Consider the following 27770-nt stretch of genomic DNA (forward strand, 5'->3'; position numbering starts at 1 on the left):
ATTGGTAGGTCTCCCTAACAGATAACTGGGAGCCAGATAGATGCTCCTAACTGACAAAGGCACATATTTAAAGACTCACCCCCCCATACCTGCTTTTAGTTGCATCATCTTTTACAAACAGAAATTGCTTTTTGGTGGAATTCACTAACAATAGCCAAAGGAAAAAGAGCAACTGCCACAGGAACTGGCAGTACACAGCACTCTGTTCATGGGTCCAATTCATACTTGGTGTAACTTCAGCTTGCCCTATTACTCTCTATAGGCCAGTCTATGTATTGGATACACAACTGGAGAGTAGTTATAGGACATATTTCAGACTCCACAGATCACATTTGGCCACAGGGAGGGGAAGGAAGGGCATTGTGTCACACTTGGAGCTCCTTTGCTCTACATAATCTCCTTATTTGCTTATTTCCTTAGTGATCTAGATCCTTGTTATGCTATTGACTGCTGACACAAATGCCGGTCAAACTAAGAATTATTTTGCAATTCCTGCAAGTGACAGACTAACACCATCTTACCTTCAGATGATGCAGGGCCATATATTTTCTTCTGTTCCAGCAATGGTTTGCCATCTGCTTTTCCATTTCTATCTTGGAAGTACCAAACTTCTGAACATCCAGTTGATAGATTCATGCTCTCTGCAAGTTTCACAAACATAAACCTATCGCTTTTTCAATCTAATATGAAAAGTTGGGTTCTATTTCCTGGTGAGAGTTTGTAACTTATTTAATGTTCTAGTTTCATTTCCCATGGGTAGCTTCTACTTGTAAACGGTGCTATATAAAAATCAATCCAGTAACTAGTGGACATTTTTGTCTGAAGAACTGTTAAATTCAAAATGGCCAAGTTATTCTGACAGCAAGTGTCACCTTATAACAAGAGGTTCCATTTCCTCTGCATGGACAGGTGGCTAAATGTTCGAGTAGAGACCTAGACTCACAAAATGTACAGCCTTGATTGTGCACACAGAGAGTTAGTTGGGCATCTTCTTGTGGATAATCACATTTATCTGCTTTGCATGCATAATCAAGCCATCAACCATGGAACTGTGGGCACAAACCATCTTCTTTGCACATACAGCTGCCAAAAATAAATAAATAAATCTTGCAGTACTTTTGGCAAGAGCAGAGGTTTGCCTTAGGAACCTTGGGCAAAGTTCTTCCTTGCACTCTCCTCCTTGCTGTGCCTGAAGTAGGGGATGCTTTATGTATATAGCTGGTGTAGCACTCTAGGATCCTTCACAATGCTATGGGAATGTCAAATACTACAGCACATGGGCTTTCATCTAACCACTATAGGAGAACATTTCCAGCCAGTCATACTGTGGCATTCTAAATATTTGTATAACAAAGTGTCCTGTAAAAACAGAAAAAGGTTAGGGATGAGAGAAGTAAAGAGTGGAGAGGGCCATCAATTCAGTTTCTCTTGTTTGTATACATATATTGCATATGTGATTTTTGGCATTTATACAGATAATACATATCACTTTTCTTTTTGCAAAAGAATACATTCTTTCTGTGAGACAAGAAAAACAGGTCTTACTCCACTGAGGTGTTTAAAACCAGACAGAGCGAGGAGATACAATCCTGCGGATAAAATTCAATCACAGCTTTTGAAAAGATGGTCTCCCGCTGCACAGTCTTATTCACTAAACACACTAGCACATACACTTCTTCCAGGCACTGTGGCCTAACAAGCACGGTTCAGAGGCCACATCAAATACCTAGAAGTGGCTTGTTCTACAGCCTATTTAAAAAACAAAAAGATTAAAGTGCCTTGAAGCACTGACATCCTGTGTGTATTCTCCTCCCTGCTACCCCAATAGAGACACTCTGGCTTCCTTCAGTCTAGAAACCAGCCAGCTTTACTCTCTCATAGGAGCATGGTATTGCTCATTTTCCTGCAGCATTACTATAGAACTAGCAGCCTGTTCAACAAAGCCTACTGGGGTGTTTTTCTCCTTTGTGGCAAGGCATGACTTTTTGCCAATTCACCTTTCTTACCAAGCCTTCCCTGTCTGCCTTGTGCCCCCCAAAAGAAGAATCTAGTGTGGCTACAGAATGCCTGCCAAGACTGCATCTTCCTCCTCCATCCCCTGGTTCGCCCATTGGTGTAACTCCCCAGCAGCCATGTCAAAGCTTCAGCAAGCAAGCAATAGCCTAGATGGACCAAGACCACACCACAGAACAAGTCATGCTAAGATCTTCCAGGCTGCACGACACTGCAGATAGCAGGTCAGCTGCTGCAATAAGTCTGGGTAAAATGAGTGTTCTATTCCCACCCCCTGCCTCCAAAAATTATTCTGTAACCTGACAGATGGGCTTCTGGTAGCTCCATAGACTAAACATGCTGTTGGTTCACCTCTACTTTAGAGACCTCTCTCTCCCCGCATTGGGCCATTTCTGATGCTATTGGGTGTCTCTCTCCAGTATCCTAGCACTTTGTTGAAAGCCTCCTGTTACAATTCTTTGGTTCTTCATTCCTGAGCCTTCTATCCTTACTCCTCTCTCCTCCTCCCTGATGTGGCCTCCTGCCTTTCCAGGACCAGTACAACACCTCACTGATATTGCATAATTTGTTTTACATCAGCAGCTCCTCTGGGAACTTTAACTGTGAAACCAGAATCGATGGTATACATTTCTCAAAGGCATTTACTTAACAAGCATGCTCCCGACCCTACCCAAAAGATAAGCTATCCCCCACACTCCTCTTCATTCTTGATTCAGAGAGGTGGATCATTGGTTGTAAGAGGAATGAGATGAGAATAAGGAAATTCTCAAAATAAAAAAGTTTTGTTCTTAAAACACACCCAAAGTCACATCTTAAAATACAGAATAAGTATTTGAAAGTTCATGGTGCAAGAAAGGAGATAGCAAAAATGCCATGGGATCAGTGAAAATGGCACATTCGTTTACACACGATAATCTCCCCTCCCCATTTACTTCCTTCCTTCCTCCATCAACCCCACAAGAAAATCAGAACATAGTGAACATCAGCAGCAGCTTTATAAGAGGCAACAATCCTTTCTGGCATTAGTCCACAATAAAACCGTTGATTCTCTCTCTTTAAATTATAATGTAGCTTGTGTGGGTGTATATTATACATATATGCACAGAGATCTTCAGAGGGGAATGTTTCACATCCGCTGTCGATATCTCAGGAAGGCCCACGCTGCAGCCACCCCAATGGCCAACACTGGCACCAAAATGACAGCTAGGGGAATACCACCTGGTTCTCCATCTCCTCTGTGACCAGCTGGACCATTCTGTGGCTGCAACTAAAATAGAAAGAAGAGAATCAGTGGTAATTGCGGCAAGACAGACAGCAACCTTATGTGAGGAATGCGTGGTTCTAGAAACACGCACAACGACGTGGTCATCAGCATACTGTATACTTGGGGCCTGGGAGGGTTGGAATGCAGAAGCCTTCTGCTCCAAAAGGCGTGACTCTGCAACTGGAGTCAAAGAAAAACCTCCATTAGCTAGGAGTAGTATCGATGCTTCCATATCCTCTTTGTAAGCCAGTCACTAGAGAGAGAAAACACACACTTGGGACAGGTAAGATTCCATGCAGCAGATGGCAGTGGTACACATACGTACACACACCACAATTCAGCATGACCTGTTCACATACTTTTTCACAAGAGCTGCCCTAGTGATGATTCAGCACTTCCTTTATCAACTTTAGTGACGGCTAGAGGTGCCAGTCTGACAGCAGTGGATTTTGGATTCCTCTGTCTCCAGAGCTAGTACTAGTGCAGTTTAAGAAGCAGCAGCGGCTTCTTTCCTGACACTACAAATATGCCTCTAGCCTGGAGAGGACAGCTAGGGATAAGAGGGGCGTTCTCTCTCTCCCCCCTTTGGAGAGTCTTTTGCCTCTCAGCTGAGACTGCCAACAAGGGAAACAATGAATGTCAAGCATGGTGGGCTTTTAATCACATGGACACCTGCCCACTAGAACTGCACTGAGTCCAGTAACTCTTTTCACATAGGTACTAAACAGCCCGCAGATTGTAGCGTTACCACCACCAGTGACTGGGCCAGATTTGAATCAGCAGCCTATCATGAAAGGCTCAGTATCCAACCACCAATTTCTGTGCAACCCAGTCCTCTTCCAGAGGGGTTTTACTCCTTACCTATAGAGCTGTATTCTGAATCAGGACTTGTCACACAAGGCCCCAGCCTCTTCTCCCACCATCTTACATCCCTCCCCCCACAGACAACATGGCACCAGAGATTAAGGTATGGGAGAAAACTTGGGACTTCATCTGACTGTCCAGTGAGACATATTTTGCCTGTTAAAAAGAGTGGATAAGAGGGCAGGACCATACCACTCCAACTCCTTGTGGCAAAGAAAAGATCACAGGACTCCACCATACTACACTTTCCAGCCCCCTCCAGAGCATCACTAAATATGATGGGTGGATACTGCTGATGTTCATTAACTTGAATGTTCACTCTAGCAGAAAGGTGCATTCATTAAATAAATACAAAACCAATCCTCTAACCCACCCACCCCCATCACCATATACACTGTAGAAAGACCAGAGCAGAATTCCCAGAGGTTCAAAGCAGACAGGGATCTACAAGGACTCTCCTTCAGTCTGACCCAAGCCATGGTAGCAGGGCCTCAGGGACAACCACCAGGAGCTGGCAATACACACCCTGTGTTGAACTTTCAGAGAAACGTTGTAGCCTGCATTCCTGAATAGTTCCACAGCATCCTTGTGCAGCAAGTTCTTCAGGTCCCTGCCGTTAATCTAAACACAGGAATAAAAAGGAGAACTAGTAGCTGTGAGATCAAAAGTTCTCTCTCAGCACTGCAGAACAAAAGAATAGCCACACGTTTAGGTAGTCAGAATTATTCTAAATGCAAGAGGGCATTAAAGTCACTTTCCGTTACCAGACAATTAAGCAGGTCCTCAGTATATTCTAATTAGAGGATCCCAAACCGAAACCCTAGACCAAAGCATTGCTAAAACTTTTCTAAGTTGGTTCTGAACTTTTGCAGCTTGGGTTTACCTCTAATTCTGATATACAACAGTTGAGGCAGTGGCTTAATACAATAGAATTCCATTTATCCAATCCAGCTATAAAGTTACTTGTCATTTGCTTACCTGTCTTATCCAACCCCCTATTTACTTGAGTGGTTTTTGAGGCTGAGTGGTCTGAAACATCTTGAAATAAAATGGGTTCTACTGTAAGTGATTTTTTAAAATCTTTTGGAGGGGCAGAGCAATGTCAAAGGAATTATGGTATTTTGAGGGGGGAGGGGAACTAATAGAACTGGATCTACTGAAAATGAAGTACACCACAGACTGGCTATGTCATTCTGAATCTGCCTGTAACTCCAATTTCTTCACAAACCCTTGTCAACACTGAGAAGTAAATCCATGTCAAGTATGAAATTTAAGAGCTAATCTGAGTTATCAAAGTCTTTTTTTTTTTTTTTTAAATATAGATTCCTTCACATTGGCATAACTGAAAAACCAGTTCAACCTGTTTTCTTCAAACTTTGCAAATAACCTGAACATGGATTTGAGATGGAGCATGAGAAATTTCAACCCAAAGAGAAGAGATGTGGCAAAAGTTATATGGAAGCAAAAAAAAAAAAAAAAAAGACCACACAAACCAACCAACCAACCACAGGAGGTTATGATGGAATGAATCTAATGACAGCCTAACATTGATTTTTTTTTTAAAGTTATGTATTTTAAAGCTACATATTCTCTCTCTCTCACACACACACACCTACCCCCTTTTGGGATTCTAAAAAGTCTTAAGAAAAAGAAAGGGGGAGAAAAAACAAACAAAAAAAAAACCCCACACCATACGAACACCACACCTTTAAAGAGGAACTGGAACAGAATGTGCTAATTTACCCTAAGACTGATCCTCACATTTTATCCTTCATTGATCCTGTCAGGCTTCCTTCCCCACGCTGAACTCTAGGGTACAGATGTGGGGACCTGCATGAAAGACCCCCTAAGCTTATTCTTACCAGCTTAGGTTAAAAAACTTCCCCAAGGTACAAACTTTGCCTTGTCCTTGAACAGTATGCTGCCACCACCAAGTGTTTTAAACAAGAACAGGGAAAGAGACCACTTGGAGACGTCTTCCCCCAAAATATGCCCCCCAAGCCCTACACCCTCCTTTCCTGGGGAAGGCTTGATAATAATCCTCACCAGTTGGTACAGGTGAACACAGACCCAAACCCTTGGATCTTAAGAACAATGAAAAATCAATCAGGTTCTTAAAAGAAGAATTTTAATTGAAGAAAAGGTAAAAGAATCACCTCTGTAAAATCAGGAGGGTAAATATCTTACAGGGTAATCAGAGTCAAAACAGAGAATCCCTCCAGGCAAAACCTTAAGTTACAAAAAGACACAAAGAGGAATATATATTCCCTCCAGCATAGTTTATTTTACCAGCCATTAAACAAAAGAAAATCTAACGCATTTTCTAGCTAGATTACTTACTAACTTAACAGGAGTTGTAAGGCTGCATTCCTGATCTGTTCCCAGCAAAAGCATCATGCACACAGACCAGACCCTTTGTTTCCGCCCCTATCCAGATTTGAAAGTATCTTGTCCCCTCATTGGTCATTTTGGGTCAGGTGCCAGCAAGGTTACCTCGGCTTCTTAACCCTTTACAGGTGAAAGGGTTTTATCTCTGGCCAGGAGGGATTTTATAGCACTGTATACAGAAAGGTGGTTACCCTTCCCTTTATATTTATGACAGATCCATTCTTGGAAAATTTCCTCCAAGATAGACCATGTTTAGAAAAAATGAGTTAAATATTTAAGGATATTTGTGCATAAACAAAAGATACACATTTACACTAAACGTTTGATAAATATGCAGTTTTAAAAAGAAAGTCGACTAGATGTGTTAGTATTTGCCAATTTTAGAATGTGCACGCTTTTAGCGTATCTCTGACGGACAATTTCCTGCAGTGTCCTGAATGAACTTTATTGAATTAAGTTAAACCTAATTAAATGGGGTTTAATATCTTTGAGGTCCTGTGTATTAAAAATACAACTGTGTATGTGTTATTGTGAAAAATGTACATAACTCCTCTAGGAGGAAGGGGATATGAATGTAATCCTTCTGTAATTAGCCCTTTGAAGCCATCCCCCTGGAGAGATGCACACATACTACTTCAAACTGGATTCTCCAGGAACCCACAGACACAGAAAATGTTTTTGGATAAACAGCCTGGTTTTAAACTGGCTCAGGGCCTTCTTCCTGATCCAGCTAATGGACAGGACCCATGGAAGGTTCCAGTCCTTAGGGTAGGGTTGGAGGGACTAGGCCTATGGAGGCCACATAAGACGGGGGGTTGTTCAGAGTTGTAGATGAACTTGGAAGCACAAGGAAATCCCTTGGGTGGGGTTTAGAAGGACTGCTCCAGCCAAAGCCCATGTTAGGGTTGAGGTGATCTCTGGTAAGCGTATTAGTATGTGTGTAGGTTCTCTCTCTAGTGCTTTTATCCGGAGAATAAAGTAGGCTTACACAAAGAGAGCTGTGTGGTACCTGTAACTGTGGGCAGTCACACTGTCCACCATCTCTGAAGAGAAAGCAAACAGGAATGCTTGGGAAACCGGTTTGTACTGGGAACACCACAGTATAGTCAGGGGACTATGCAGTCTGGAAATACCTAGGTCAGAAGGAGGTGGAGACCCCTGTCTCTCTTAAGAAAGGCAATGGCTGGGGAGCTGGAGGCCTGAGAGCAGGTGCCCTTGCTGGATCACTGAATGCACAGGTTGCCCTATATGGTGACCTTAATCTACTGTCAAATGCTGTGGTATGGGATGTATGAATGCTTAATGGATGAATACTGATTAACAAATTCAACATGCAATCCAAAATAAAAAGTTGCATCTTCAGTTAGTGAATGCCTCGGCCCTTTTATTGGCTTTCACAGATAACACACTTTTATTGGAAAAAAGGTTTGAAAAAATGGATAAGACCCATTGGGTAAGCAAATATACAAATGGAGACCCAACCAGGGGATCTATGCAAAATTACTACCTATACTATATTCCATGGTGCTTTGTCCTGTCCAGTATCAAATAATTACAGTAATGAGGCTGCTACTACTTCTCACAGAAGAATGTTTCAAAGCCTTGTGGATTTCACCATCATGAAGTATTTCCTGATACTTAGCATAAGTTTTTTTTTTGCTAAATTTCATCCCGTTACTCCTAGTTATACTCCATTGGATCTCATTGAACTATTCCTCCCCTTTCTCGGAATTTACATACTTCAACTGCTTGTACAGAATTATTACACTGTTAAGATAAGGTACTATACATCACTCTTTGGTTCAGCAATCAAGCGCCAACTTACACAAGCCACTCAGTTTATTTACATAAACCTAAAACTGGAACATAATGAATTAAAAAAAAAAAGAAAATCCATTAAACATACAAATGATGTATCATATTTTAGCAGAATTCTTTGTTCTTCTTTGCTTGTTAAAGTGCTATCACCTTGTATCACTGACAATAGTAGAAGAAAATCTTCAGACCACATTTGATCCACCTTAACCATGGTACCGGCAAGGAAAGCAGCCAGGGTTACAGTGAAACCCTTCATAGGAAGCCCAGCTCCTCCTGAGCAAAGGGTTAATAATCCCAACAACACTGATTAGCATGCCAGGGAGAGAAACCTAGCAACTGAAAGATGGATTCTCCATCCACACAGATATAAATCACAAGCAACTCCAGAAAAGTCAGTGGAGCTACAGTACTGAAATACCAGGGGGGGGGGGGGGGGGGGGGGGGGGGAAATAATTAGGCCGTCAGTACCATAAAAAAAACATTGAGATGCACATCACGTAGCTATGCAAGCCTAGAGGCCAAGGAATGTTTCTGGCAAAACAGGATGAGGATGGTCTCTGGTCTACAGAGTGTCCCATCTCATCTCCTTGGTGGCCAAAACTCTCCCTGATCCCTCAAACACATGCCTCCCAGGGAGTGACTTACCGCTAAAATTTTGTCTCCCTCCTGTAATCGGCCATCAAGGGCGGCAGCCCCATCTTCTTTGATCCGGCTGACGTAGATGCCACTGTCGTTAGCAATGTACCGATGATCTGTCCCACCAACGATGTTAAAGCCCAATCCTGAGACACACAGGAAATAGAGAATGTCAAGTAGATAAGAAAATAGTTCCAATACAGTTCAAGACATTCTTGTAGTGGGGGGAAGGGGGGGGAGTGGCCCCAATGCAGCAGTACCTTCTCCAGTCCTCACTTCCCAGGACACCTTCTCATCAATAACTGTTTCTTTCAACCAAAAGACTCTACATTTCACAATAGACCCTTCTGTAGGTCTATCTTCAAGAAATAATGAATCAAGCCTCCCAACACCTTTGTGAGGTAGGAAGTATTATTCCCATTTTATAGATGGGGAAGCTGAGGCACCAAGAGGTTACCTGAGCCCAGATCACTCAATTTACAGTCCTGTATTTAACCATGATTTAAATGTTTACAAGTCATTGGATCAGGCCCTAGGGTATTGGAGTGCAGAGTTTTACCCAAGCATATACTGAATTGACAGACTTCTTAGCCACTTCACATTTTATGTAAGCATCAGCAGCAACTGTGCAAGCACTTTGTATTGTCCCTGGAATCTGAAACAGGACAGGAATTCAATTCAAAGGACTAGGGGATTAAAAAACAAAAACAAAAAAACCACACATCAAAAAATTGAAATGGAAATTATGGCCTGATTGAGGCAGTTTGGAGTTTTGTTTGTTTGTTAAAAATAAAGTTGATTACAGAACTCTAGCTGTAACCAGGTGGTAGATTAAAATGCATTGGAAGATTCAGACTTGTTTAGTCTAATCCAGAAGAACAGACTGAACTCAAAGGCTGGAGCCCCATGGACTGCTAGAGCACAGTCTGTACCACAATGCAACAAAATATTTGTAAATAAATAAGGAGGGAGACGATCCAGCAGCATGAAACTTGGGAAGTCAGGAGCAGACATACCAAACATCTGAGGGAGGAAAGGGAGAAAACAGTCTCCTTCTGACATGATCCTGTTACTTAGAAGCTACTCCAAGCAAGGTCTGAAAGCAAGTCCCAGATGCACACTTAGCCAGGCTGATGCTTTCTCCCTCGATGCACTGGGTAGAGGAATATGAGACAGGAGACTGGTGAACAGAATGGCAAATAAAAGCTAGCTTGTTCCGCCTTGGAAGTGGCTTTTTAGCTCAGTTATAGGAGATCAGAGGGTCTGGGGTGAGCCATAGTGTTCAAAGAGTGCCCTTACAGGCTGATAAATACAGCAACACTAATGGCAGCCTTGACATTCCCCAGTCTTTGTTCCCTTTCCTGTCAGCTTCAGACAAATGGTGGAGAGGATGGAATTGCTAGCAGGGTTTGGGAGAAGTGAGGCAATGATGTTGCTAATGCACTAACGTCTGGTTTAAAAGATACTTGAATGAGATGCCACACACTTTGTGGCAAAAACCATGGGAAATGCTTTGTCAGCTTGTTTGAAGCTTAGTAATCTGGGAACAGAGAAAAATCAGTGAACGAGAAAACTTGAGAGGAAGTCAAGATTTACCAGAAACATCAGAGGATCCCATTCTAGTGATAGAAACACTAATGAACAATAACAAAAAAAAAAAAGTGAGATTTTTCATAGGTTTTCAGCAATCAAGGCAAAACATAGAAGACTCATTTTTATCAGAGGACGCAGTTTGGGAAATGTGGAGGAGGGATATTTTTGGTGATCAGAAACAAGTGCAGTGGATTCAACTTATTAGCAGCTCCTCAGTTGCCAGCAAAAAGTTGCTATTCACCAGCAGTTGCTAATAAGTGGAAAGCAGGTTTGTGAGGCAGTAGCCAGTGAAGGAAGTGCTGGGACAGGCCTTCCCTGGTTGCAGCCCCACAAACCTGCTTGCAAGTAGGACAGCAGCAGGGAGCAGAGATGCAGCTGGAACACCAGGGCTTTCCAGGGAACGGGGAGCACTGGGGGCCCATGGAGCTGCATGATACTTCTCCATGTACTCTCTAGATGAGGGAGCTCAGCACATCCCGGTACTTCCTTCCTTATGGAGTCCCCCAGCAGGGTGCAGTTGGGAGAGCACAGGGACAGAGAGAGGTACCATGCAGTTCCAGCATCTGGACTGCAGCTATCCCCCTTTGCCCACAGCTTCCCTTCCCCACCCCTGCCCACGCAGAGGGACCACAAAAGGAGGTAAGGGCTATCCGCAGGCAAGTTTGCAGGCCTGCTCTCCCAGAAGGAAGCGCTGGGATGAGCTGAACATCAGCAGCAAGCAGGTTTGTGGGGCGGCAGCCAGGTGGTCCCTGCACTCCCCTCTCTGCCTTCAGCCCCACAAACCTGCCTGTAGGTGGAGCCTTTCTTTAAAAAAAAAAAAAAAAATTGCTAATAAGTAGAATGCTGTTGCCAGTACAGTAACTCCTCACTTAACGTTGTAGTTATGTTCCTGAAAAGTGCTACTTTAAGCAAAACAATATTAAGCGAAGTCAATTTCCCCATAAGAATTAATATAAATAGGGGAGTTAGGTTCCAGGGAAATTTTTTTTTTTTTTACAGACAAAAGACATTATATACAGTATATGTTTTAAACAAACAATTTAATACTGTACACAGTGATGATGATTGTGAAGCTTGGTTGAGGTGGAGGAGTCACAGGGTGGGATATTTCCCAGGGAATGCCTTGCTGCTAAATGATGAACTAGCTCTCGGCTGAGCCCTCAAGGGTTAACACGTTGTTGTTTATGTAGCCTCACAATCTACAAGGCAGCATGGACTGAGGCAGGAGGGAGGAAACAAATAGATGCATGGCAGTGGCTGCAAACACTTCCCTGTGGAAACTGAAAGGGATGATGAACCCATGCTATCCTGCTGGAGCGTACCACTCCCTCCTCTGGGCAGCAATATACACAGCTGCCTAGGCGCTGACTTTCTAAAGTGCTGGGGGGTGCATGTGTGTTTTTCTGTGTGTGTGAGACAGAGACACATTGCCCCTTTAAGTAAGCTGATGCCACTTTAAGTACGCTGCCCTTTTAAGTAGATCAGCATGTTCAGACAAAGCAGCAGCCTGTTGTGTCCCCTGCCCCTCCCCCAGCTCTGTGGAGATGGGGTACAGGAGTGGGGGATCAGCACCCCCTCCCTCTCCCCTCTGCACAGCAAGCAGGAGGCTCCCCGGGAGCTGCTCCAAGATAGAGAGCAGGAGCAGCACATGGCAGCGGGGGGAGGGACACCTGAACTGCCCGGCAATGGATAGCCTGCTGGTGCCTGCCCAGCCGCACACCTACTTACAGGGAACTTAGAGGAGCTGATGGGGGGCTGCTGGCCCACCCTGGTTCCAAACCCCCACGAGGACAGGCTGCTCTTCCAAAGAATCCTGCAAGCAGTTAACAAAGCAGGCAGCCAAACTACGTTATAAGGGAGCATTGCGCAACTTTAAACAAGCATGTTCTCTAACAGATCAGCAACTTAACAAAACAACGTTAACCGGGACGATGTTAAGTGAGAAGTTACTGTATCTGAATCCCATCAACATTATAATCAACGGAAGAGAACTGGTTCACAAGAAAATTTTGCTATTAACTGGAAGTTGTTAATATCCAGGTTGCTATTAAGCAGAATCTACTGTATTCCTAACAGGTGCAGGTTTCACAATTCTTCCTTTTCAAAGAAGAGAGACTCGACATTGATCTACAGGCTAAGAAAGACACCAAATGGCAAAATATTGCCAGATGAATCTAGAATATAATTTGGCATTCCATAAAATGTGATTTTTGAGCAGTGTAAACATACTGCTCTGCCATTGTAACTACTTCTTCCTATTCAACAAACTTTTGCCAGAGATGCAACTGTACCCATCTTAACAGTTTGCAAGCACAGTCAACATTCATATTTAGAGAAAGATTAAACTGTACAGGCACCTGAACTTTGCCAAATAAGTGAATGATCAACTATGTGATAAGTGCTTTGATATTATGAGGAAATGAAGACACCTTGGACCCTACAGATTATCTTGCTGTTTAACTCTATAAAATATCTGTCCCTTATAAGTGGATCATCAATCATAGCTAAGAGCCAGAGGCCCTAACACAAAGACACCAAGTGCTAGCAAATAAATTCAGGTCAGAGTGTTCTCTAATGTACAAGAATAACTGCAAGTCAGCATGAGCCCCAAGGCATACATCTAGCAAGTTAGAATTTGATCAGCAGGTTGAATCATGCCCTGATGCTGACACCAAAGCAGCAGTGCTAAGACATCTGAAGCAAAACCAGGATAAGGAGAAGCCTAACAACTGTACACCAGCCTCACACACCTGAATTGAGCTGGAGATATGGAGTCTTTCATCTTTTGACCATCAGATTGCCCATATTCAAGGTCAGGTACTTAGATACTTATGTTATGAGCAGAGTACAAAGTCCTGGACAGAAATATTAGACAGGTTAGTAGTGACAACAAGTTGTTACCATAAGTCAATGTGAAAACTTGTTAGACTCAGGTCATACCTACCTTCAGTAGAGAGTTTAAAAACCTGAGATTTCCTCTTCCCCCTTTCTCTCTCTCATTTAAAAAACACAAAAATCAAATCCCAAAAAACATATATATATATATATCCTCTACTTTAAGGAAATCCAGAAAATAGCGGTGCTCATGAACTAACTTCATAGATGATCATAATGGTCCCTTCTGACCTTAATGATCATCTAGTCTGACCTCCTGTACAACGCAGCCCACAGAATCTCACCCACCCACTCCTGCGAAAAACCTCTCACCTATGCCTGAGCTATTGAAGTCCTCAAATCGTGGTTTAAAGACTTCAAGGAGCAGAGAATCCTCCAGCAAGTGACCCGTGCCCCATGCTACAGAGGAAGGCGAAAAACCTCCAGGGCCTCTTCCAATCTGCCCTGGAGGAAAATTCCTTCCCGACCCCAAATATGCCGATCAGCTAAACCCTGAGCATATGGGCAAGATTCACCAGCCAGATACCCAGGAAAGAATTTTCTGGAGAAACTCAGATCCCACCCCATCTAATATCCCATCACAGGCCATTGGACCTATTTACCATGAATATTTAATTACCAAAACCATGTTATCCCATCATACCATCTCCTCCATAAACTTATCGAGTTTAATCTTAAAGCCAGATAGGTCTTTTGCCCCCACTGCTTCCCTTGGAAAGCTATTCCAAAACTTCACTCCTCTGATGGTTAGAAACCTTCGTCTAATTTCAAGTCTAAACTTCTTGGTGGCCAGTTTATATCCATTTGTTCTTGTGTCCACATTGGTACGGAGCTTAAATAATTCCTCTCCCTCTCCAGTATTTATCCCTCTAATATATTCATGAAGAAGTTATGATTGCTTTCTATAGTCTTCCTAAACTCTGTTCCCCTTCAATGCTATACAATGAAGTGTTCTTATGGCTGTAGGATGGTACCACCAAGAGAAATCAAGATAAAAAGATTTTGAAATGTTCAGATCCCCTCATGAGGGGTTGACTGCAGAGACTGAAGTACCACCTTCTGTAGTCAGTCACTTCAGTTTTGGATCACAGCATACCAGAAGGACAAGATGAGGGAAGTTTTCACTACTGCTACTTATGCGGTACCTGTTCTAGGGATAGCTAGAAGACTTCATCTCTCAAGGCTGTCAAGACAGTACCTTTCACTGGAACTAGATTCACTATGAAAAACAACAGTGACACCTGCAACAGATGTGGGTGTTGCAGTCTCTGCAAAGGATGACTGGAGCCAAAACTGGTCACTAGTCATACACAGCATTGGTATGGATTGAAGGTCTGGCAGATTTTCATTCATACTTATTTTAATTAAAGATAAGACCTGAGCCATGCAGTCCAGTTCCAGAGTCAAAACTCCCCCAATGTTTGTGAGTCTTTGGATTAAGGAGTTTGAGTCAGGCACATAGCTAACTGCAGTTTTGATCATGCAATTAAAAAAAAAATCATTCTGAAGGGGAAAAAAAAAAAAAAAAGTTTGATTGACCCAGTGATAGCACCCAGGGCTGTAATGGAAAAGCTAACTTTTCTGTATCCTCCACCCCACTCCCTGTCCCTTCCCTTCCTACCCACACTACACTTAGCTACCTACTTAGTTAACCCACCGAACAGCAACAGTAAACCCAAAGCAGCTAGTGTGGTACATTGTCACCCTGACCAAATTTTTCAGAAGTGGCCACTGATTTTGGGTGCCCAGTGTGTCCATTTCAGAAATGCAGAGCAACTGTGCAGCCAGCTGAATTCCACAGGAGCTGGGGGTGCGCCGCACCTCTGAGAGGCAAACCCGTGCTGTTTTCCCAAAAGCAGGAGCCACTTTTGAAAGTTCTGGGCCTTGTCTGCTATGGGAATGTCAGTCATGTTTTGCTTCAATATTCACCACGTTCTTTATGCTACCAGTATGTTATGTGAATTTGTCTGCAATTGACACTTCAGCCATACTATTAAATTTCTTTAAATAAAGGCTTAAAAAAAAAAAAAAAAAAAAGCCCAACAGTCAGCGTGTCTGAGGGTATTTTGTATGGTTACCACAAGGAGTTTGGTGGGCAATTTTGAGTGGAAAAATTGCCACCGCAATTATTAAATTGTTTGTATGTGTGCACACTTGGCTCCTTGCATCCACGGTGCATGTCCGCACTAGGAGCACTTGTATCGATTGTATTGTCAGTGTGGGGCATTGTGAGATGGCTCCTGAAAGCCAGTAACAAGCGACATAGACATTGACACTGCATTGACCTAACTACATCGACCATGACTTTACGCTGCTTGTGGAGGTGGGGTTACTAAATGGGCATAGAGAGACACTTAGATCAGCAGAAGCCAAATTTAAGTGAAGACATTTCCACAGCTTGACTGACACAAGGCAACTTACACTGACCGAACTGTGTAGCATAGACCAGGGCTTTGTCTAGACAAAGCCAAAGGCCTGAATTTTTAAAACGCACTTGACTGTTGCTGCACTCAGTGTTGTGCTAATGGATTTAGAAGCCTAAAATCTCATTTGCCAATGACTTACACATTTAGGAATCCCATTGACAGTGCCTAAATCGCTTTTGGAAACGAGATTTAGACTCCTAAATCAGTTAGGCATAACACTGAGTACAGTAACACTTAAATACCTTTAAAAACCAGGGCCAAAGTGCCAAGAATTAACAAACAGCAACATCTCTCCCATCTCTTCAAGCAAGGTAGGACTACTTCACTACTGGCTGCATTATCTTACAGCTCTAGGATTGTTCTTCCCCTTCATTAATGGCTTGGTAGCACAAATACACAGTTACATGCCCGCTCAACACCAGGGCTTCCCTTTCAGCCTTGTTTTCTAGGAGATAAAAACAAACAATATATCTCCCTTGGGGGGAGGTGGGGGGGGAAGAGAAAAGAACCCTATTACAGTTTAGAGTCAGGTTTCAGAGTACCAGCCGTGTTAGTCTGTATCCGCAAAAAGAAAAGGAGTACTAGTGGCACCTTAGAGACTAACCAATTTATTTGAGCATAAGCTTTCGTGAGAAGTGAGCTGTAGCTCACAAAAGCTTATGCGCAAATAAATTGATTAGTCTCTAAGGTGCCACTAGTACTCCTTTTCTTTTTGCAGTTTAGAGTCACTATCTGGTTAAACCTCAAGTACCCCATAGTTCTTCCTTTTAAAAAAGCAGAGCCATACTTGTATTTCCGTGGAAGAAAATCCAGTTGCATTCTCTTCCCCTGCCCCAGCCCCTTTTAATTGTGGGGACTGTATTTATAGACTCTTTTCAGCTGCAGTACAAGCCAACACCACTGTACAAGGCTAATATAACTGAGCAATGAGCAAATCTCTTTATAGGCATATGAATCAAAGTGCAATGCAGCATTAGCCCCTTCCCCAGAGCATCCAGAGAAGCTGCAAGTACGTTTTAAAAAGCAAAGTTTTGTGGGTATTATTAAAACCAAACAAGAGATTCCTTCTGCCTGGATTTCTCTTCCACCCCGAAGGTATTGGCAAATGACTTTGCTACTAGAAACTAGTGCCAAGATTATACAGGCCTCAGGCCGGATCTTTCCTGGCAGCTGTGAAGCCAAGTGAGTTACACAGGACCAGGCTCCTCGCCAGATCACAAGTACACACATCCAGCAAACCAACCTCCCGCCCCCATCTTTAACTCTGTACCTGACGGTCCTCTAGTGAGTTCGATCACTTCCTCCGAGAGGGCACAGTCCACTCCTCCGTTCATGTCGCACTGCTTTAAAGCTCACGCTCTTTGTCTGCCTCCCGCCACCCGCTGGCTCCCCTCGTCTCCGCACAGCTGCTGAAGGTGAAAGAATCTCCCGGGCCTGAAGCAGCCGCCGCTACTGCGGCACTTTCAGTTTCATCAGCCTCTGAACGGGGCGGGAGGAGACCCTGCTAAGATCTCTGGGATTTGTAGTCCTTATCTGGAATTACCGCTCACTTTCATTCTTGCTGGGAAAAAAGAGAGGAGTACTTGTGGCACCTTAGTAGGGTGACCAGATGTCCCAATTTTATAGGGACAGTCCCGATATTTGGGGCTTTGAATCATAGAATCATAGAATATCAGGGTTGGAAGGGACCCCAGAAGGTCATCTAGTCCAACCCCCTGCTCCAAGCAGGAACAATTCCCAGTTAAATCATCCCAGCCAGGGCTTTGTCAAGCCTGACCTTAAAAACCTCTAAGGAAGGAGATTCTACCACCTCCCTAGGTAACGCATTCCAGTGTTTCACCACCCTCTTAGTGAAAAAGTTTTTCCTAATATCCAATCTAAACCTCCCCCATTGCAACTTGAGACCATTACTCCTCGTTCTGTCATCTGCTACCATTGAGAACAGTCTAGAGCCATCCTCTTTGGAACCCCCTTTCAGGTAGTTGAAAGCAGCTATCAAATCCCCCCTCATTCTTCTCTTCTGCAGACTAAACAATCCCAGCTCCCTCAGCCTCTCCTCATAAGTCATGTGCTCTAGACCCCTAATCATTTTTGTTGCCCTTCGCTGGACTCTCTCCAATTTATCCACATCCTTCTTGTAGTGTGGGGCCCAAAACTGGACACAGTACTCCAGATGAGGCCTCACCAGTGTCGAATAGAGGGGAACGATCACGTCCCTCGATCTGCTCGCTATGCCCCTACTTATACATCCCAAAATGCCATTGGCCTTCTTGGCAACAAGGGCACACTGCTGACTCATATCCAGCTTCTCGTCCACTGTCACCCCTAGGTCCTTTTCCGCAGAACTGCTACCTAGCCATTCGGTCCCTAGTCTGTAGCGGTGCATTGGATTCTTCCATCCTAAGTGCAGGACCCTGCACTTATCCTTATTGAACCTCATCAGATTTCTTTTGTCTTATATAGGCTCCTATTACCCCCCACCCCGGTCCTGATTTTTCACACTTGCTGTCTGGTCACCCTACACCTTAGAGACTAACAAATTTATTTGAGCATAAGCTTTCGTGGGCTAAAACCCACTTCATCAGATGCATGCAGTGGAAAATACAGTAGGAGGATATAGATACACAGAGAACATGAAAAAATGGGTGTTGCCATCCCAACTGTAACGAGACCAGTTAATTAAGGTGGGCTGTTAGCAGCAGGAGAAAAAAAAAGCTTTTGTAGTGATAATCAGGATGGCCATTTCAAACAGTTGACAAGGTGTGAGTAACAGTAGGGAGAAAAAATTTCCCCATGCTAATTCCCGCCCCCACTACTGTTACTCACACTTTCTTGTCAACTGTTTGAAATGGGCCATCCTGATTATCACTACAAAAGCTTTTTTTTTCTCCTGCTGATAATAGCCCACCTTAATTAATTGGTCTCATTACAGTTGGTATGGCAACACCCATTTTTTCATGTTCTGTGTGTGTATATATCTTCCTACTGTATTTTCCACTGCATGCATCTGATGAAGTGGGTTTTAGCCCGCAAAAGCTTATGCCCAAATAAATGTGTTAGTCTCTAAGGTGCCACAAGTTCTCCTCATTTATTTTGCTGATACAGACTAACATGGCTGCCACTCTGAAACCTGTCATTCTTGCTGGTTTCCTTCCACAGCGCCCCCACCCATGTGTTTTGTGGGGGTAAATGAACAGGAATGTCAGGGTCCGAAGCTAAACTACCTTCAAATGAAAAAATGAATCTGCCTCTGGATTTAGTTGTAAATTATCCCAAATCTTCCCCATCCTGCAAATCTAATACACATTCGTTTTAACCCCATTAATTATTTTAAATATATCTACCGTATACTTTTCAAAAATCAATGAATTAAGCCATTTTATACAGGAAGGGGCTAAACAAGTTTTTTAAAGGGTTTAGATTTTGTGACTTTTTCCAAGTTTTACAAACATTTCAGTGTCTTAATTTGAACCATTGTTTTCCCAGGGGAATGTGTTTTAAAATATGTATCTAAATTGAAGCCTGTGATATTTTTAAAAAACAGTAAAGATACTTGTTTTAAAAAAATTCTGGGATGTCAGGGAAATATTTAAAAAGCATAAAACAAATATGCAGATCAGAACTCCAATAGTGCCAGAGCCACTCAGAACTTGAACCTCAAAAACACCAAGTTCTGTTCTAAACTTACAACTCATAATTTTCAGATGGGCTCCAAATGAAATGAAATTAGCTCTCACATCCTTAATTTTAACAAGAAACTTTTCAAAGTCAGGTTTAAATCCTGAAAATGAATGCATATGAGTGGATCCCTGCCCCAGAATCTGGACCTCAGTTTGCTTTTCTCCAGCTCTTACAACCAGTTAGAGTAAAGGGTGTGGACTGTCTTTCACTTAAGGCCCAAATCAGAGCTCGCTGCAGCACAGGCCCTAAGTCCTGTGAATCTTACCATTCTATTCAATTCTGTCTACTTAGGCTGTTATTCCAGGCCAATCACCACTATTGTTAATGATTATTGATTTGTATTATTGTGCGGTCTAGGAGCTCCTGTCATGGACCAGGACCCCACTGTGCTAGGCACTGTACAAATACACGACAGTAGGAGTTTGAGTGGACCCAAGGGAGGTATATAATTATGCAAATGAGAAGCTCATAAAAAAGAAGGCCATGGAAATGTTAATATAGTTAAGTAAATTCATCCTTAATGTGTTACAATTAAGTGCTCCACTCAGAATGTTGCTTGAAGACAGTATGAAATGGCACTGGGTATGAGTGGCAAGAGATAAACTTTTGAGAATCAGAAATAGTTGTCACAGAAGCACCTATACTTAAATATTTTGAAAATGAATATGGACTCCAAGATCTCAGTCTATGCAAGTTTCCATGGTTGGGGGTCATCTCTTTGCAGGATAATTGGCAAGTGGCTCCTGTTAAACTTGGTCCCAGGATATCAGATTTTACAATTACATTTTTATGTACAGAAAAGCTCTTTTGGATACCTCATCAAGCTTTCTAAACTATATTTGTTATATTTTTCCTCTCTCTCTGAAGGCTGTATAGTTGTACTAATGAGGTTAACGAAGTCTGACTTTACAGGTGGAGAGACAGAATGAAAAAATCAGATGCAATCAAAAAATACAATGAAAAAAATCTCTAAATTGCTTCTAAAATAGTTTTTCTTGTATAAAATATGTGGCATGTGGAGAGTAGGTGACCATGTGGTCTGCTATGAAGGTGTTAGCAGCACTTGAGACGATCTGTGTAACTCACTCAGTTTTATCACCTGCGTGCATTGCAACCATCTTAAACTCATGACCATTAAACATTTAAACCAGAGTATACCATTTATATCCCCCTATTTTAGGCAAGACCGTTTTTGGGTTTCTGTCCAAAATTGCAAAAATAATGTAGAGACTGGAACCTTCTCTTTTCCCCCTCACTCCTGGCCAGCTCCAATGAGAGAGGGGACAATAAGGAAATGAGCAAAAGAAAAAGCAAATAACATTTTTACTGTTTCATGTTTTAAAATAAAATAATATTTTTACTGTTTTACTGTTTATGTACCATCTGCAAGGTTCTAATTAGAGCAATATTGGGGAGTTAATGGATGTAATGCTGAGGCCTGAAGGCTCTGTGACAGATTTGTTTGGGAAGCTATCATATGGAATGTTGAGGCATGAATGTTCCTTGAAGGCTGGGTAATTCAGGTCAAAGGAGAGATGCTAAAGAAGGAAGTAGGCGTAAAATTGCTCTTAGGCAGAGTAGCAGCACCTAGAGCCCTGTTTTCCTCTCCCAAGTTGATCTAATCCGTTGGATCTCCACTGACTCAGGGAGCCCAGAAGAGGAAATGGTCTGATGTACTGGATGAGTCAGCTCTCATCAATATTCCTTTCAAAGGTTGCCCCAGAGAGTGCTTGCTTCAGAAGATCCAATCAATGTCATCAATTTCCCATTCCCAACCTCTTTGTCGGGGTAGCCAATCTGAGACTGAGAAGGAGCCAGAATTTACCAATGTACATTGCCAAAGAGCCACAGTAATACGTCAGCCGCCCCCCATCAGCTCCCACCCTCCAGTGCTTCCTGCCTGCCAGCAGCCCCACCAGTCAGCACCTCCTGCCTACCACAATCAGCTCTTTTGCATGTGCAGGAGGCTCTGTGGGGGAGCGGGAGGAGCGAGGACATGGCAGGCTTGGGGGAAGGGGCAGTGGCCTTGGGGGAAGGGGTGGTGTGGGGGCAGGGCCTGGGGCAGAGCGGGGGGTTGAGCAGTGAGTTTCCCCTAGCACACTGGAAAGTTCACATATGTAGCTCCAGCCCTGGAGTCAGTGCCTATGCAAGGAACTGCATATTAACCTCTGAAGAGCCACATGTGGCTCCAGAGCCATAGGTTGGCCACCCCTGCTCTATGTGGTAGTTAGATCCACTTCCCTGTCACAGCAAGACAGAGTTTTTTCTGACTCACCTACATTTTCAACTTCTCCGCAACAGTCACAAGCTGGTAAATAAATACCTCATGAAAACTGAATTAATTCATACTTTAAATTATCTCAGGTCCAATAAAAAAGTTGAATTCAAAAATTCTCCACGTGCAAATGTCTGCTGTTAGGATCACAGCTAGCTACCTTGGCCAGCTGATGTGCATATTTTAGGCCTCTCCAAAGAGAAGAGACTATAAAGAAACTCCACTGAAATAAACCACATGAGAAAATCCTCTGAAGCCTTTAACATGCAACAAGTTCATATTGAGAGGCAGGATGGTCTCGTGGTAGGCCTAGGTTCAATTTCTAGTTCTGCCACTAATGCCACTTGTGACTGGACAAGTCACTTAATCTCTCTGTGCCTCAGTTCCCCATCTGCAAAATGGGTATGATGGTAATAATTCCTTTCTCCCAGCTTGTCTGCCTTGCTTATTCAGCTGATAAGCTCTTTGCAGCAGGGACCGTCTCTTCCTACGTGTATGTGCAGTACTTAGTACAACAGGCCCTGATATTGGTTGGGATTATTTTAGTGTTCACAAAACCAAAAGGGGATTGTAGAAACAGCAGAAATATGCAGGGTTACTACTGCCTTGCTCTAGCGAGACAAAATGATTGTATTTGAGCTTTTCATGACAAAAGAGTGTCAATCCTAAGCAGTAAAATGTAGAGTAGGACCAAAAGTTTCCAAAAAGGCTGCCTAAATGTACACCCGATTGTGCATATTAAAGTACCTAAATAAGCGGCCTGATTTTCAGAAGTGCCTAGTACCCAGCTTCCATTGGTTCTTATGACACTTGGTATTCTGCACTTTTAAAAAACAGGCCATTTATTTAGGTGCCTAAATGTTGACTTAAGGGACCTAATATTAGGCAGCCATTTTTTAAAATAAATGTTAGCCTAGATTCAATTATAGTAGAGCAGAAAAGTGAAACTACAGAATTTGGTGTTGAGCCTGGGCAGAAATTACGCTTACACCTTCATATCATAAAAAACATAGTGGTAGCGTGATGCCTCTGAGGAGCCTCCAGAAACATCCAGCTACTTGTAACTGTGATGGAAACAGAAGCCCTGGTATTGTCAAGAACACAAATCATAAAATGATGGCATAGCCTGCTGCACGCAATTTTTATTAAATATCAAATAGGTTAGTTGGGCTCACATGTATAACTGCTGTCTTAGCCTTTGTGGTCCACGAAACCGCAGGGGCATTCCCCACGATGGGAATACGAGTAATGTTCTCTGTAGGCCTGATCCATTCAAGTTAATTGAAAGACCTTAATGGGTTGTGACTCTAAGCACAAAATATTGAGGAGTAAGGAGAAGGGAACCAAGGAAACCAGAAATGCAGACCTACTTGTCCTGTCTGCTTCACATTTCAAGTCTAGCTTTAAACAAAGTACTCTGGGCTACATTATGCCCTCATTTACACCTCTATAACTATATTCACATCAGTGGAGTTGCATAGTGTAATTGAGGGCACTATTTAGCTCACCCTGAGGATAGCTCAAGTGTATAGAAATGTCTAGGGGTTAGAGCACACAACTGGGTCTCAGGAGTATAGGTTTCTACTATGATGTTTGTAGTATTCTGTTAGCAAACAACAGCTGGGCATACTGCTACTGATACATTTATTTATCCAAAAAACAAAACAAGAAATAAAGCTCTCCTCCAATACCTACAAACTGGGCACAGAGCCAGTCTTTGAAAAAAAGAGTTTGTATTACTGTTCCTCCCCCCAGCCCTCCCATGCCACACCCCATTTGTTATAACTACTTGCTGTATCTGGTCTTCAACATATATTGTTAGCTCTTTGTGGCAGGGATTTTTTCAAAATGGGCTCTAGACACTACTGTCATATAAAGAATACAGTAACAAATAAAAATAGGACCCCTGGGATGCTATTCCTAGTGGTACTACAGACTGCTTGTATAACTGGGGCAAATCACGGCCTCTATGCTTCAGTTTAACTATTTGTAAAATGCAGATTACAATACTTTCATTACCCCACCACAGTGTTGAGGATACATTATGTAGTAAAGGGGCCCCTGTAGATACTTAGGTAGATAGAACTCTGTTAAATTCAGTGAGAGTTCTACGTGTGGCGAGTTTAGGGGGATCAGGCCCCCCTATTATAAGACCCTATGGGGTAAATGACCTTGAGCCAAATTCTGCTCTCATTTATACTTTTGCATGCTCATTAAGAGTTACTCCCATTGAAAATAAGGCACCAAGAGCTTCTGACCCAGCCACACACAAAAGGTAATGGAACATTCCCAAAAAAGGATATTTTTGTGAAATGTCAAGCCTGATGTCAACTAAGCTACTGATCAGTTTCCAAACATTCAGAAGTTTATCAGCTGTGAACGTGGAAGTTATGTCTCTCCCATCCCATGAAGTGTAAAACTTCCTGTTGCAGAATGCTGGCTACCCAACCCTTCAAAGAACACGCTTCTGGTCAGTCATGATCTTCCTCCTTCTCCGCATCTGCTCCTGGTTAGGATTTATGGTCCCTTCTCCTCTCCCTACACACGTGCATCTGAGTGGAAGGCCTGCTTCCCACCGATATCTGAGTGAGTCACTTCAGTGAATGAATATAAAATGGCAAGAATTTTTCCTTTGATCTTTTGTTGCGTGTGGTAGCGTTCAAAACATTTCCTCCTCTTAAAGCGTAACTTTGCACAAATTACTTTACCACAGCTGTGTCTGTTTACCTATCAGTAAAATAGGGATACTTTCCTACCTCACAAGGCATTGTGACAGTTTGGTTGTAGAGCATGGAGATGAAAGGGGCTATATAGATACTCCTAGTATTTTCCTAACTCCCTGAGCTTAGGCAGAGACCAAGTCCTTCAAGACACAATTTTAAAAGGCTGTATCAATGCTTGCAGACTGAATTTATTCTTAAAAGAGGTAAATATATTGTTTATACATTATTTAACATTACAAAAAATCCCATGCGTTCTCCGCGGACTCTACCACAGGTTTTGACACAGTAGCAGTTGTCTCATGTGAGCTATCGGGGATTCCCTTTCCCCCACTGGAAGCATCTGCTTGCTGTGTTGGGCGGAATCTGGCCACTGATCTTCTAAGCCATCCCATTAGTACAGCTTTATAATATACACAAAGCCCAATCCCAACAGCAGCAGTAACAGCAAGGAATATTGGTATTCCGATAGCACTGCCCCAGAAGGCCTTCCTAGGTGGAGGTGGTCCACTGTCAATGCTCCCTCCATATCCTTTATGTTGACAGTCTGGAGGTGCCCAGCCATAATTACAATGACAGTTTTTATGACTGTTGCATATTCCTCTTTTATGGCACTTTGTTATATTACAGTCATAATTCAGGAGTGACACAGTGACACAACTTGTGTTAACACAAATCTTGTCAGGACCACAAGATGTGCCATCTCTCACTGCTCCAATATCAGCTATATCCATCCCATGATGATAGTCTGTACCCCAGCACCAGTTATTATCAACTGGAGTTTGAAGTATGGTACTATGGTTCTCCAAAGATGGTACACTTTCCATATTTTCACATTGGACCCTACCACATAAGATATCTTCTCCTTGACATTTCTTATATTTAGTAGTATCACTCTTAAGACCACAGTTGCCAAAACGGTCACCTTGAGTATTCAATTCTCTGAAACAAACTAATGGAGCAACCTTTGCTTTTTTACCAAAAATCATTTTGCACTGTTGATCATGGCTAGAGCAGTTTCCATGATAGCAGTAGGCATCATCCTTGCAAGGGGCTCCATCTTGCACATATAAATCCTTCTGGCACCACTGTGAAGTCCCATTGCAATATTCAGGAAGGTCACACTCAGTAGTACTTTTTCTACACAGTGTTCCTGCTGGAAGTATCTGACAGTCTTCACAGCATTCTCCAAAAGCACAAGCTGCGCCTGCACTCAATGTACAATCGGGTTGGCAACAAGGATCCTTTTCACAACTAAATTTTGAGCCACAGTCACACTGCTCTTCACTTTCCACCACCTTGTTGCCACAGTGCTTGCGTGTATAAACTTTCCCCGGTGCTGGAGGATCAAGCAGACATTGTGCACCGCCAGTCATGAAATTGAAATAGTTGTTATAACTGCAGTTACTGAACAGATCAGTGATGCTGTGGGTCGCAGCCATGATGCAGGCCTTGCGTTTACATTTACAATAACGATCATCATGTATCATGCCGAGGTTATGGCCCAACTCATGAGTAAAAACAATGGAAAAAGAGTACAATCCAAGAGCCCTGAAAGAAAGAACGGCTGACGCCCAATGATGAGAACACACAGTTCCTATATATGCTAATCCAAGGGTTATTCCATACCCTTGATAGGTGAGTAAGTGAGCTACATCATGGCGCAGCCGTTCATACAGGTCCACTCTTCTCCAGTTGTTAAAACTGCCAAGCATCACACCTACACTACTATTAATTGGGATACGGTTGTTTTGTGTCCAGATCTCCAGCCCCACAAGGAACAAGCGCACGCCCATCGGATCGTACATGGTATCTCCTATATTGATTATGTCCAGCATTTGCTGCAGGATTTTGGTTTCGTTGCTGCCTGACTTGACGAATCGTTCATTCTCCACCACCAAGACGACTTCCACGTAGCGGGTATGCGTCCACCAGACGCCCTGGGACGCTTCCTTGGCTAACAGGCCCCTCAGGCCAGGGATCAAGGCTGCCTGGCGCTGCAGCTCCTGGTCGGTTAAGGCGCACCGCAGGCCGGTGACCCCCTCCTCCACCCGGTGCAACACGTGCTGGAAGGTGGCGGAGTCCGGCACCGGCTCGATTTCGTAACTGGCCTGCGCCGTGCGCAGCAGGCCGCGGAGCCCGCCCGAGCAGGTGCTGAGGGCGGCCAGGGAGGCGGGGCTGCCCTGCACGTAGCCGCGGTAGAAGCAGTCGCGGCGCAGGAAGGGCTGGTCCCGCTGGAGGGCCCCGCCCGGCCGGTAGGTGAAGAGGGTGAAGTGCTCGGGCACGAAGAGCCGTTTCTGCCTCAGGTGCACGACGCGGCCCCGCCCCTCCACCTCCAGCAGGTAGGAGACCTCCCGCGACTCCTGCCCGGCGCGGGGCGCCAGCAGCCGCGGCACGATCACTGCGTAGGAGGCGTTGCCACGGCCGCCGGGTGGGGTCGAGCCGACCGCGCCACCCACCAGGCTCCCCAAGCCCAGCAGCACCAGCCAGGGGCCGCCCGCCCCCATCGCACCGTTGGGCGGCTGTGGCCCCGCCTCGCCAGGGAAGCGGCTGCGGGGCCGGGCCACGCCCCTGCGCGCGCGGCCCATTGTGAGGGTGAGAACCAGGCGGGCGTCGTTTGAAGCCGGGGCACCAGCGCCGGGGGCCGCGGAGCGTGGCGAGGGCAAAACACGGGCGGGAGGGGCCAGGCACGCCCCTGCCCCCCCCCCCAGTTGTCATGGGGCTAGGGTCTGGCCTCGCTTTCATCAATAGCCCCTGCTAGCAACAAGCCTCAGAGCCGGCTTCGCCTCCCTTGTCTCTGCCCCTCAGCGCCGCTCCCACCCCCTCAGCCGGCGTAGAGACGCAAACGCGCACTGGTGGGGCTGGAGCAATTTGCAGTTTGAAAAACGTCCGTCCCCCCACCCCCCAATAAAAATAGCCTTGAAATAACAGCTGCCAATTCCAGCAAACACGGGCGGGCTAGCCCTGCCCGCCAGCTCAGTCCTGGGCTTGAGGCTGCTCTTGACAGCACACGACATCCCCAGGCGAAAGAAAAAAGATGATCCTGAGAAACCTAGCAGCGGGGCTGGAACAATTTGTATAGTGGGGTTGCTGAGAGCCTGAACCAAACTGTAAACTCTCTATATGATGATCTCCGCTTCAAGCCAGGGGGTGCTGCAGCACCCCCCAGGACCAGCACCTATAAAACCTAGTGGACT

The 27770-nt window shown here is 44.0% G+C and overlaps 2 protein-coding genes across 2 annotated transcripts; both read right to left on the reverse strand.

Annotated features, from left to right (window-relative positions):
* Positions 1 to 1417: 1417 nt before the first annotated feature.
* On the reverse strand, positions 1418 to 17398 carry LOC102939711 (synaptojanin 2 binding protein). The gene is made up of 4 exons (XM_007055727.4): positions 17168 to 17398; positions 8993 to 9129; positions 4667 to 4762; positions 1418 to 3280 (listed from the first exon to the last, which is right to left on the reverse strand). Exons 1-4 carry the CDS (start codon positions 17229 to 17231, stop codon positions 3140 to 3142), a joined length of 438 nt encoding a protein of 145 aa, XP_007055789.1. The 5' UTR covers positions 17232 to 17398; the 3' UTR covers positions 1418 to 3139.
* A 5584-nt stretch (positions 17399 to 22982) lies between these two features.
* On the reverse strand, positions 22983 to 27419 carry LOC102933702 (disintegrin and metalloproteinase domain-containing protein 20). The gene has a single exon (XM_007055788.4). The coding sequence runs from the start codon at positions 27159 to 27161 to the stop codon at positions 24810 to 24812; it is 2352 nt and encodes a 783-aa protein (XP_007055850.3). The 5' UTR covers positions 27162 to 27419; the 3' UTR covers positions 22983 to 24809.
* Positions 27420 to 27770: the final 351 nt, after the last annotated feature.

The sequence above is a fragment of the Chelonia mydas genome, chromosome 6, assembly GCF_015237465.2.
Source record: "Chelonia mydas isolate rCheMyd1 chromosome 6, rCheMyd1.pri.v2, whole genome shotgun sequence".
NCBI classification, from domain to species: domain Eukaryota; kingdom Metazoa; phylum Chordata; order Testudines; family Cheloniidae; genus Chelonia; species Chelonia mydas.